Source organism: Lottia gigantea, assembly GCF_000327385.1.
Source record: "Lottia gigantea unplaced genomic scaffold LOTGIsca_24, whole genome shotgun sequence".
NCBI classification, from domain to species: domain Eukaryota; kingdom Metazoa; phylum Mollusca; class Gastropoda; family Lottiidae; genus Lottia; species Lottia gigantea.
Genome location: NW_008708707.1, coordinates 1,725,680 through 1,739,594, shown reverse-complemented (window position 1 = coordinate 1,739,594; position 13,915 = coordinate 1,725,680). Strand labels below are relative to the sequence as shown.

Here is a 13,915-nt window from a genome sequence, read left to right as displayed (position 1 = left end):
CTATTGGAGTTGGAATGAGATAAATCTAATAGGAGTTGGAATGGGATAAATCTAATAGGAGTTGGAATGGGATAAATCTAATTGGAGTTGGAATGGGATAAATCTAATTGGAGTTGGAATGGGATAAATCTAATTGGAGTTGGAATGGGATAAATCTAATTGGAGTTGGAATGGGATAAATCTAATAGGAGTTGGAATGGGATAAATCTAATTGGAGTTGGAATGGGATAAATCTAATTGGAGTTGGAATGGGATAAATCTAATTGGAGTAGGAATGAGATAAATCTAATTGGAGTTGGAATGAGATAAATCTAATTGGAGTTGGAATGGGATAAATCTAATAGGAGTTGGAATGAGATAAATCTAATAGGAGTTGGAATGGGATAAATCTAATAGGAGTTGAAATGGAATAAATCTAATAGGAGTTGGAATGGGATAAATCTAATTGGAGTTGGAATGGGATAAATCTAATTGGAGTTGGAATGGGATAAATCTAATTGGAGTTGGAATGGGATAAATCTAATTGGAGTTGGAATGGGATAAATCTAATAGGAGTTGGAATGGGATAAATCTAATTGGAGTTGGAATGGGATAAATCTAATTGGAGTTGGAATGGGATAAATCTAATTGGAGTTGGAATGGGATAAATCTAATTGGAGTTGGAATGGGATAAATCTAATAGGAGTTGAAATGGGATAAATCTATTTGGAGTTGGAATGGGATAAATCTAATAGGAGTTGGAATGGGATAAATCTAATAGGAGTTGGAATGGGATAAATCTAATTGGAGTTGGAATGGGATAAATCTAATTGGAGTTGGAATGGGATAAATCTAATTGGAGTTGGAATGGGATAAATCTAATTGGAGTTGGAATGGGATAAATCTAATAGGAGTTGGAATGGGATAAATCTAATAGGAGTTGAAATGGAATAAATCTAATAGGAGTTAAAATGGAATAAATCTAATAGGATTTGGAATGAGATAAATCTAATTGGAGTTGGAATGGGATAAATCTAATTGGAGTTGGAATGGGATAAATCTAATTGGAGTTAAAATGGAATAAATCTAATAGGATTTGGAATGAGATAAATCTAATTGGAGTTGAAATGGGATAAATCTAATAGGAATTGGAATGGGATAAATCTAATAGGAGTTGGAATGGAGATAAATCTAATAGGAGTTGAAATGAGAATAAATCTAATAGGATTTGGAATGGAATAAATCTAATTGGATTTGGCATGAGGTAAATCTAATTGGAGTTGGAATGGGATAAATCTAATAGGAGTTGAAATGGGATAAATCTAATTGGAGTTGGAATGAGATGAATCTAATAGGAGTTGGAATGGGATAAATCTATTTGGAGTTGGAATGGGATAAATCTAATAGGAGTTGAAATGGGATAAATCTAATTGGAAAAGGATACGATTGCTTTGAACATAATTCTGTTTCTGTAATGGGATAAACAGAGACTTATCTTACACTAAAATAATGTTCGAAAGTGCAATTTTGCGATCCGTCCTTATTTTTGACTATTCTATACGATAAGGTTTGCACGTGAATGATAGCAATACAGGATATCATTTTTTTAGAACAAAAGACTTTCCTTGCTGATAACATGGTTACCGTATTATTTCATGGTCAAAATATTATCAAATAAACGCGATAAAAGTCATGCATACGTCTTATTCAATTTTCTAGGAGTCAATTTTCAACGTTCCAGGAATTGGTAACCTACAGGAGATTAAATGTGAGCTTGTGCTATATTAGGACCTAGTTTGATAACAATTATCGAATTTAGTTACCTGTTCGCACGAATAGCTCGTCGATCAGAGAGGTCGTTATAGTTGCCAGTTGGACCTGAACTGCCGCCTTATTTTGGAAAACTTCATAAAGTTAAAATTTTCGGAGAATTATTGTAATTTGATTGGATAATAAAACTTAATTTAAAATCAATTTTATTGGTTGACCAATCAGTTTGCAGGGTCACTAACATTATCTTAAGTAAACTTTAGCATTACCAACAAACCGCATCAGGTCTCTGTAGAAGAACTGGTAACGAAAATGGCGCCTAGCAGTTTGAAGATCAAAGAAGGCCTGAGGTTGGTAATGATACTAATTGAAAAACAGGTGTATTAATCATGGATTTCAAATTAAACAAAGCACCACCAAAGATACAAAACGAATAATCTGTTAAAATATGTGTTTGTTTTTGGTTTTATCTTTGACTGAATCCCTTACCATCCACGATCCGGCAACACTCTTCTTTAAAACGTGTTCACTAATCAATCAAAAATACTATTAAAAAATATTTATTTTTACAATTCATTTAATAGGATATTTGACATTGAGCAGAGTGTTTGATTGGTTAACAAATTTAATGAACTAGAACATTTGTGTTGCATAATTTTTTATGATCGTGGAACTATACTGTATTTTGAATAAGTTATAAAATTAAATATTGGCAATTTGGTACCTAAACAATATTATCTACATACAGAATTGAGCAATAAAGCAAAAATTATCGTCACTCAAAATTCCCAAAACTTTCTTTCTGTTTTTTATTAGCTTTTATTTTTAATATAGTCACTTCCGTTAGGGTCTAACGATAGCCCACTTGAACGTTCGTCAAATTAACCTTTTGAGCTAACCTAACAAACACCGTGTCACAAAATACTACCGCTGGATAAAAATTTGATTAGTTCAAGCAGACAAAAGGTTAATTCGACGAACGTTCAAGAGGACTGTCGTTAGACCCTATCTGAAGTGGCTATATTAAAAATTAAAGCTAATAATTTTTTTTTTATTTTTACAGTCAGACAGAATATTCTTGTCTCTCGAAGCTCGAGTTTTGATTTTTTTTTTAAATAATAAAACGGCCGATGGGCGACTTCAACTTTATACGAAATGTTTTATAGCACTTATATATCGTCTCTCTATCTTTATGACAGTTATAAATATAGACATATCACTGAGTCAATTCTAAAGGGTGCCAATCGGGGGTTGATTTGGGTCTCGAATATATGAATATATTCTTCAGAATTACTAAAACTCAAACTAGAAATCTAGAAATCCAATATCTTTTTCTGTCTGCACTGGTTATTGTACGTTTCTGAAACTAAGGTACGATTGATCCAAATGTCGAGGTAGTGCAAAGATTCGTATAGTTAAATATTTTCGTATTTTCATACTTTATGTTGAATATTCATGATCTTTGTATACATTGAAATTTGAATATTATCAACATGAAATCTATCTGGGATGACACCTTTAAATCAAAGCAGTTTGACATTCGATTTGTTTCCTGAAAAATTTTGTAGAGAACTACGCAGTCAATAGGGGGGAGGGCGAATTAAATAGGGTTCTACGTTCTATTTTCTGAGTCTGACCGCGTATTATCGAAACTACCTTAGCACTAAGATGTCCTACTACCTTGAGTCTTGACTTCTAACACTATTGCTCATGAAGACGGTCAACGTCATGCAGTGGGCAATGAGACAACTTTCGCAGCACTAGCCTTTCCAAGACGTTTGAATTTTGTTGGACGCTGTCTATAGAACAATTAAAGACTGTTCTTCAAGTGAACGATTACGTCTCCTTTGCGTTCCAGTCCCGCCTAATTCGAATCAAACATAACTGATGGGTATAACACAAATGAGACATAAAATAAACGACAAGTAAAATTAACAAAATAAAACAAAAAATAAATAATGTTTTTATATAGAAAATTTCTATCACACAATATGCATACATTTGATCATACTTATTCATACTTCATCATACAGGAACAACGCGTTCATCATACAACTGTTGGTAATGTTTTTGGGATTCTTTGGCATAACGCGACACACAATTAGGAATCTTTTTTCCGTTGGCGTTACTTGATGAACGACCGACAGTATGGCCGAATCCCGTGGATTCAAAAGTATTTTTATGCCAGTCTTGCTTCTCGTGCATTTTCCACAAACATTTGGCCATGTTCCATTCCGCACGTCGTTCCCCATTCCAGGTTAACATTGAAGGTGTAAAAGTTAGTCCATACCGGTCACAGAAGATCCGCATGATGGATTCCGGATGGCTGATGAGATCCTCGGCGTCAATGACCATTGGTCTTTCACCAGTTGTTTTTTCTAAATGATCCGCTAAATCACATAGCTCCTTGTACCACACTCCCGACGGTAAAGCCAATCCAAAAAGCGGACCTTTGGAAACTAAGGGTTTTTGTTTTGAAACTTGCTTATAATATGATGTTAGTGATTTTAAAGGATTCCTTATCAATATGCAATGCTTGTAACCTTTTGGTATATATTTGTATTTGCCATCAACAGCATATCCCATATCTTTCACAAAAACTACCTTTTTGTCCGTAAATCCGGCCTCTAATTTTTTACGTACGCCACTGAACGTATATTCCCGTTCCGCAGACTGTCCTAATCCTAATCCGTCCATGCGTCTTTCTGGTCCGAAATGATTAGCCACTATATACGGTTCCACGAACAGTTCAATATCTGGAACACTTTCCATCGCGCGAACGAAGGCCGTTGAAGCCGATCGCGGAGTGCACCACAAAATAATCCTGATTTGTTTTTCCATTTCAATCTTTGGCACTGGAGCAATATTTTCAATATGTCCATTCTGTTCCACACAGCTAATGTTTTCAGATGCAGTGAGTCTGTCTTTAACAACAAAATTAGAATCCTCCGGAATCAATCGGTCTGCATCCACTAAACGTCCGTCCTGTGCTTGTCGTTCGGTGTCCATATTTCCTCGCCTTCCTCTGCAAGCTTATTGAATGTTCTACATATAATTGATTTAGGGCCAATCACAAAATACCAGTAGGCCCCTATATGTTTAACTTCAATTAAACAACTTTTATATTATACACTTAAGTGATTCACGTGACGTTGTGATAGTTCGTCATGTTGCTATAATTATACGAGCTCGTAGTTTGATGTTCTCCACTGCCACAAAAGGGTAGAATTGTTCAGTCTGTGTACCCACTCGGGTGTGCGATCACGTTAAAGTAAACATAAAGGTGTCACTTGCCTTTTAATAATCCATGTACATCGGTCGATAGATATGCATAGTTACCACACAACGTTCGAGCATTGGCAACGGGAATGACGATACTGTCGAGTAGCAACAAAGAATCACGACGTCATAAATACACCCCCTTCCTCCCTCAAAAAAAAAAAATTATGATTAACGGAATGAAATTTACCTTCTTCTCCTTTAAACCTGATTGGGCTAATGAAGACAACGCCATGTGGTTTGCAACGCAAGTAATTTCGCCACCAAAAGGATTCTCTCACACCGTGGACATTGTAAAATCAACCGATTTCATCTGATTTCTGAATAGTCATAGTCGCAGCCCACGAGAGACAGCTGGAAGGCCATGATTCATCATTTTCGGAGGTTAATCGCACGACATTTTTAGTTTTCTTAACTATGGTGTAGGCTGTCCTTTATTTTACAAAAGATTATGTTGACGACTCGTCTTTTATAAAAGTCATCATAATGTAGAACAGATAAGGACTGGATAATCCAAAAAAATCCGTACACTGTAGAAATATCAACTATACGAACAATTTTCGGATAACTTATTGTTCAGGCAGAGTGAAAAAAGGGGAAATGCCTAGGCTATAGTTTGAGGGAATTCGACAATTTTTGTACATTTCTAGTACTTTCGGAGGCTATTAACATATATTCAAGGCCCAAATCAAACACCAAGATGGTGAACCATGGCCTTTAGGTCAAATAATTGCACAGTTGTACTTTAAGCGATAGATCGTATGATTTCCATTAAACGTTTATGAAATACGGTACAACGCCCTAAAGTTGACTTAAAACAGAGAATACAAATACTTTTATCATAATGTATTTATAGTTCATAGTGAATATTATGTATTAAACAGGTAGGTATACATGCAATAACATTCAACCATTGATCCGTATTTTCTTTAAAGGATCTCTATCTCTTAGTTAAAACATAAAATTTAAATTCTTAAACCTGGCCATTAATTAAGAGTATTATATTCATCAGTGGACTAACCTAGTGTCTATACTATACGACAGAATCACTGTCTAAAAACTAAATTATTCAAAAACGCTAAAGTCCTTTCTAATAGAAGCTGTTTTATTTTTGATTAATTCAACACATATGCTTTGATTTTGTCAGCACCGTAGGTATATGAGCTCCACTCTCACTGTAGCGGGTTCCTCAAGCGGTCAGTTCATTCTAATGATCACCAACACCTTCCAGAACACCTGATGTTATTTTGCGACAGGTTTTGTCAACGAACCCGTAGTTAATGATAACTTGGTTGTACACTTTTCATATAACATAAAAATGAGAGTTTAAAGGGAAACGTGCGTCATTATGGGGAGTTAATTTTGGTCTTGAATATTTATATATAGTTTTCAGAAGTACTAGAAATGTATGGAAATCGGCTCATTCACTGAAAAATATCTCAAACTAGTAGTTTTATTGCTATTTTTAAATAGAAAGGACGAGGAAGAAAGGATCTTCATAGATCTAAGAGCACTGTACTAACAAAATGTCCCTCATTGAACACTCAAAGTAGATCATCAAATTGTGAGAAACGGTTATCTGAATTCCATTTGGCGGCCATCTTGAATTATCGCCAGCACCTTGGATTTTCTGATAGCTTAGAAGACAGATTTGTTAAAAGTGATCACGTTTCCATATGGGCAGTGCATTTTAGGGCCGTGACCCCTCCCCCATCATTCCGTGGTATAACCCCCCCCCCCCCCCCTTCCCCTTAGGCCCAGAAAAAATTCAAAAAATATTCTATTCACTGTTTCAAAATTGCTGTAATCTCTGGCTTCTCACGAAGGGAGTTTTGCAGGCAGAGGGACCCTAGGAGCACACCCTCCCCGCCATCTCTCATACCCGCCCCGCCCCCTCTCATACCCGCCCCGCCCTCATACCCGCGCTATATATACGCCACTGCATGTTTCAATATACATGTATATGCTAACAATATACATAAACAAGATATACTGATATTAATTGTGAAAAATAAATTCCTTTGGTCGGTTGAGTGATATTTAGATAGATATTTGAGATAAATTTAGTGCTCGGCTGTTTTTGCGGTATGCGTATTGTACGTAAAATAATCCAAAATTTGCTTAATAATTGACACAAGGCTCGGCGACGTACAATGTGTACAATGAGGGAAATTTGGTCTGGAAAACTGCGTTAGTCTTCCTTTTCTAAACAATTCTTCCAATCGAAGTACTCGACATTTTTTTCTAGAGGCCTAGTAGGGACAATCGTCAAGAGGGCTCCAAAGCAATTTTCCCTGGGAGTAAGGCGAGGGGCACAGTCGGCCAGTATTATTTCACAGGCCATGGCGCCAACCGGACCCCTCACCCCACCCCCAACAGCCCTTTCCTCCATAGAGACCCCACAGATCGGATAACTTGAAAATAGAAATGTAACATGTACATAAATAAAAATATCAAGAGTTATCTCCCTTTGAATGTAATAAACTAAAATTATTATTTCATTGGAAGGGAAGTAACTCTTGATCTATGTTAAGTCGAAGGACACTAAAGATAAAGTAGCTTTAATATTTAATAATTTGCATTCTAAATATCCTATTTTCGATTCCTCTGTTTGAACCAGGTACCACTTGGAATTGATAGTGTAAAAAGTCTCAATAGTATCATTTGGAACCACGTGATGACACTCTAAACAGTGGTACAGCACAGCGCAACGAACGCACAAAATACACAAGATGGCTGCATTCGCCTTTCCTGCACGTGCAAATTGATAATGGTGAGTATTTCAGTGAGTTGTTTACATTTGGTAGGTAGGTGAAAACCTTTCAATTTTCATGTTCACCATCAAAACAGATAGGCTAGACCTACTGGAAGTCTTCGTATGAATTTGTTTTGATAAAAATATGAAGCTGTATTTGGACATTGATAACCACACATCGTTTCTCCTACATGTTCTAAATTTTTACATATTTACCGACTTTAGAAGGTACACCTCGTATTAAACCAGTGGTCTCCAACCTTTCTCAGACTTCACACCCCTGGAGCAATCACCTGGACCTTTCACACCCCAACGACTTGTTACATCCACATTTCCAGCATGTGTTAATGTGAGGTGCTCTCTCAATTCAAAATAAATTCTTCTCCTAAACCAGTTGGTCACACCTCTAAAACCCTAGTCCCACAACCCAAGGGTGAAAACGCCCTAGGTTGGGAACCAGGGTATTAGAGACTGATGTAACGTAATTTGCAAACTGGCCAATCAACGAGCTTCTGCAAACATTTTGTTTTGTTTATTAAAACTACGAGGAAGTTTAGATGACGATTGTAGACGTGTTGCCATGACCTTTTTTTCAATCGGATCAATGTCACTCCACCCTCCCCCATATCTATAATCACATATAGCCTACTGTAAATTAGGTTGAATGGGTTAAAATTTTAACTGCTTTAGTCACAGTTTTCCAGACCAATTTGTTGTGGTTTCTTTACGGCTGGTAGTAAAGTACATTAGAAAAAAAAGAAAATGTCTATTAGGAAAGGTGGAAAGTTATTTTATAATTTGTTAAAGAAACTGCTCGTGGTGATAATTTGTCTGCGGTTTCAAATTTGAATAACGCAATTGTAATTGTTGAAATACAAGCCAGTATTTCAACATACTTTTCTTGATAATCTCCACTTGTGTTTTTAGACCATATATATATATGGATTTGTTAGAGATGGGTTTCTTTATTTTTTAGTGTTAAATTAAGCAAACTATTTGATTAATTGGTGATTCTGATGAATTATCATGTATTCTTAATCATATCATTATGTTCTTATTGCATATAATTAAGAGTTTTAACCAATCATAAATGGCCATGTATGTACAGTCTGGGTAAACAAAAAAAAAAAGACTTTTTGACCTTTCTTGATCGGTCACTCATTGGAATTCTGCTGGTAATTCTCTTTTAATTTAGCTAATTATGAATTAATTATGGATATGTGAGACAAACTGGTATTTTTCGAAGTCATTAGAACACCTCTACTTTCTATTCATTTAAGTAGTAGAATTTTCATTTTCATAAATAAAAATAAGGGAACCCATCTTTAACAATATATATATGGATTTGTTAAAGCAACTTTTGGCAGGATCAAGATTAATCCAATATACCAGTAATCCAGGATTTCTCATCTTCACATTGTCAAGCTATGACAAGCTCCTTCTCATACCTTGACATCTGGGCCCTTTCTTGTATCGCATAAGTTTGTATATGAAGCGAAAGCGAATATAGTCAATCACACAGTCCTGTACAAAAAGTCTGTGAACACAAAGCCATAATGTTTACAGCCTTTCTTACGAGGGTTCTGATTGGTTTATTCGCTGGAAAACAATCCAATCAAATCGATGTATTCCGTGGTACAAGAAATGTTGCTAATACTTGACATTTAGTCCGATCTGCCTATATTCCAGCCTCTGATAGCTGGCGTCAGTCTATCGAAATAGTTATATCAGAGGCTGGAATAGAGATAAATGTTTCGGTCTACTTGACATTATGAAGATGATTTTGATTTTCAACCTTTTAACACGACTTCAAAACAACAAAAGTGCTTCATGACCTCAAGGTATCAGACGGAGTTCGTAATTCCTTGATATTGTGAAGCTGACTTGGTTGAATGGTGTTTGAGTATTGTATACTGTATATTTGCGAGTATAAAACGCACCTGTTCTTGTTCTCTGAAAGTCTATGATACACGAAAATGCTAATTGATGTCAAGGTATTATAAATAGTATTATTTTGAAGATGTGTTGCCTCAGGCCTGTACATCTGGGAGTATTAGAATTCCCCCCAGACCAGTTGCAAAACTTGATTGTTCAGAGGAGCAAGTAATATAACCGGAGGGACAATTGGTTGCAGTAATGAAATTGGTCGGTTGTCAGATACTTTTTCAGGTTTGGGGGGGGGGGGGGGGCTGGGGATCATATTTTCGGAGGGGGTGGGTAATTTTTTCAGAAGGGTGGGTTGGTGTCAGGGCCTGATTCTCCAATCCCCAATATCCAATAGACAACATCACTTGGTCTCATTCTTTCTTTATTCAATATATATATTAAATAAGTAAATTAAACAAAAACAGGAATTTAACAATTAATATTCTATATATTTATCTGATTTTGCCGTAGCAGTTCCGACGGACTTAATCTTTTGTATAAGAACGATTCAGACAAACTGGCTTGGGATATCATTTTTGCGGAGCTGCAAACGCCCCTGGAGCAAATTGAGTTTGTAATACGTCTGAGGGAACCTTGCTGTAGCGTCGAAAAATAACTCATTTTGCATTGCAAGTGATTATAGCATAAAACCGAAAAAAAATTGGGCATTTTTAAACTAAGTAAAGTATACAGGGTAATTGCCGTATTATTGCCACAGATTTAGCATAATTGGTCATTGTGCGATATAGACATTGCAAACCCGTCACACAGTGGCGGCACCAGCCCTCCGAGACTAGGGGTACAAATAGGGGGCTGACTGATTCAATGGGGGACAACTGCTGAGGCTGAATTCAAATTTTGCCTTCCCTGTGGTGGTGTCATAGTCGTAAGTCTTTCATAGAGCGTCTTAGAGGTTTCTCTCCAAAACATTTTAGAAAAAATGAATTGATTTTGTGCATGCTGACACATATTTTGGAGAAAAAGGGTAGACATTTAGAAGTGAGGGGAACAATTGGGGGTGCAAACCACTTTTCAATTGGAAAAATGACCCCCCTCCTCCCCCCTCTGTGCCCCCACTGGCGTCGCCACTGCTGTCACAAGGAAGAGCTCAGGTCGACCATGCGACTGACAGATCCTGAGAACAGCTCGTGGCATCTGCGGAAGTCTGCGCAATCGCTGGATTAAGTCGATCTGATTTCTTTGCACACGTTGTCTTTGGATTGGCAGTTGCTCATGTTCTAATATCTGGCCTGGCCACCAGGTGGCCGTAGTATTCAGTCTAATTTTACTAGACGAGCTCTTGGCTGACTTAGGCTACGATGGTGTAGTGTTTTGAATCACCAGTCGACCTGAGCTCTGCATCCAAACAAAGTGTTATTCTTCTAATACACTCCTCTATAGCAGTAACATTGTCGTTTATGGATCGAAAATTCGAAAATTATACGTTTTTTCCCCTTAGTTTATAGGAAATCAACAGGCCTTAGCATTGTTCATAGGGGAAACATTTCGTCCTTGACCAGATAATGCAATTACAACTAAAGCCAGTTGATTTAAATGACATATTCGATATAGTAAATGGCTTTTTACACAGGTTGGTAAATCGAAGACACCACTATGACGATATCTTTCAGATTACGATAAGCTAAATACAAATAATGTACCGGGGTAACGATTTCCAAATATATTTTAGAAAAATAAAATAAATTCAAAAACTAAATGCACGCGTTCTGGACCTATTTACGACCCCAAAGCTAACAGGGGTATCCACCTTTTTATATCATTAGTTAGCTCTTAAACTTCACTGTCCACCTGTCCTATCATAACTTTGTCCAAAGTCGAAGCTCAAAACAGAGCATTTTGCTACAGGAAAGCTGTTTTTAGTATTTTGTTCAAATTAACAGTTTTTATATGTAAAACTAGAAATGTAGTTTTAAATGGATCTGAATGTTTTCTCGATTTTTGTTCATTTCGTTTTGTTTTTCTCTCAAGTCTATTCTTCATTTAAATTTTCCTCTGTGTTGAAATCAGTCATGTCCTCGATAGATCGTTTGGCAAATGCACTTAATTTTCCGTTAGATATAGCGTCAAATGGTCGTTTGGCAAATGCACTTAATTTTCCGTTTGATATAGCGTCAAATGGTCGTTTGGCAAATGCACTTAATTTTCCGTTAGATATAGCGTCAAATGGTCGTTTGGCAAATGCACTTAATTTTCCGTTTGATATTGCGTCGAATGGTCGTTTGGCAAATCCACTTAATTTTCCGTTTGATATTGCGTCGAATGGTCGTTTGGCAAATGCACTTAAACCCCCGTTTGATATTGCGTCGAATGGTCGTTTGGCAAATCCACTTAATTTTCCGTTTGATATTGCGTCGAATGGTCGTTTGGCAAATGCACTTAAACCCCCATTGGATATTGCGTCAAAGGGTCTCTTCTCTAAATAATCTTCTTCGTCTCCGACATCTCTCTTGCTGAATGTTGAGAAGCTACTTCCAATTTTGTCGAACGCCCGCTTGCCTCTGAATCCCATTCGACCTCCATCGATTGCATCGAAATTCCTCTTTGCAAATGCAGATAATCGTCCATTAGAAATTGTGTCAAATGGCCTCTTTGCAAATGCAGATAATCGTCCATTTGAAATTGTGTCAAATGGCCTCTTTGCAAATGCAGATAATCGTCCATTTGAAATTGTGTCAAAGGGTCTTTTAGCAAATGCAGATAATCGTCCATTTGAAATTGTGTCAAACGGTCTTTTAGCAAATGCAGATAATCGTCCATTTGAAATTGTGTCAAACGGCCTTTTAGCAAATGCAGATAATTTTCCATTGGAGATAGTGTCAAACGGCCTTTTAGCAAATCCAGATAATTTTCCATTAGAAATTGCGTCAAAAGGCCTTTTAGCGAATCCAGATAATTTTCCATTAGAAATTGTGTCAAATGGCCTTTTAGCAAATCCAGATAATTTTCCATTGGAGATAGTGTCAAACGGCCTTTTAGCAAATCCGGATAATTTTCCATTGGAGATAGTGTCAAATGGCCTTTTAGCGAATCCAGATAATTTTCCATTAGAAATTGCGTCAAACGGCCTTTTAGCGAATCCAGATAATTTTCCATTGGAGATAGTGTCAAATGGCCTTTTAGCGAATCCAGATAATTTTCCATTGGAGATAGTGTCAAATGGCCTCTTTGCAAATCCTGACAACTTTCCATTTGAAATTGTGTCAAACGGTCGCTTTTGGAACGCTCCAAAATCATTTCCATGACCTGATATGGCATCAAAAGATCTTTTCACAGCTGAACTTTCACCATCAACAGAATCAACCTTTACCTGAAAATATACAAAGTTCCACTGTTATTCAAAATTTTGATCGGACCAAGGAATTGGCTTCTTCACAACGGACTTTGTCTAACACCTTAACATGAATTAGCACATTATTGGATTGCACATTAGGATCCGAGCACACGAATAGTCTTGGTCGCCGATTTATTTCACCGACTGTAATCTTGAGTTAAATCTCTCGTGCACCCGCGCTTCCACGACAAGATTATCGCGTTGCCGACAGGATTTATAATATCAAACTAGTAAGTAGTATGGTATTTGTCGACGATTATTTCATCGTCTGCAAGGCAAAGCGTCAGTATACAATCAGATTCATCCTCCTTCCAACTGAAACTCTTACAAGACTGTTCGCAGTGTATCCAGTTTATCCACACTTTTCAGTTCAAACTCGGCCTACGTTCCGAATACAACATAAAGTATCGTGCAAATCAAATAGTATTATAAGAAAGTAAGCAATAATAAGCGAATTACTATGCCGTCTATAACGATTATGATAACCAGTCTGTAGAGTAGTCTATATTGTAATGATAAGACGGGGCTGTTTCACACATTAGACTCCATTCATCTCAGAGGTGTCAATTTCATAATCAAATTGTATAGAGTCTCGTCGACTTTCATTTCATTACATATTCGTCTACCAGAATTAACATAAATCACCAGCGTAGATCGTAAAAGTTACAAGAGTAAGAAGGGAATGAGTTTTAGAGCATGTGTATCTGCTTTGGATTGAGTTAAAGAGGACGGTATGCAGTGTGAAATAAGGCAAATTTTGCGTTGACAGAGCTACTTAGAAGTGTCAATCTCATGATCAAATTGTAAGCCGGATTGCAAAATTCAAAGATAAATCCAGTGGCGGAGCCCGGTTG

General features: G+C 36.8%; 2 protein-coding genes across 2 annotated transcripts; both read right to left on the bottom strand.

Moving 5' to 3' along the window:
• Positions 1-3,774: 3,774 nt before the first annotated feature.
• LOTGIDRAFT_116555 (hypothetical protein) lies at positions 3,775-4,590 on the bottom strand (the record flags this gene model as incomplete). Its single annotated transcript, XM_009055330.1, has 1 exon — positions 3,775-4,590. One exon carries the CDS (start codon positions 4,588-4,590, stop codon positions 3,775-3,777), a length of 816 nt encoding a protein of 271 aa, XP_009053578.1.
• Positions 4,591-11,849: 7,259 nt separating this feature from the next.
• Positions 11,850-12,944, bottom strand: LOTGIDRAFT_188423 (hypothetical protein; the record flags this gene model as incomplete). The annotated part of the gene is made up of 2 exons (XM_009055329.1): positions 11,850-12,145; positions 12,245-12,944. Coding segments are annotated over 2 exons (996 nt in total), but the record flags the coding sequence as incomplete, so codon positions are not given.
• Between the last annotated feature and the right edge of the window lie 971 nt (positions 12,945-13,915).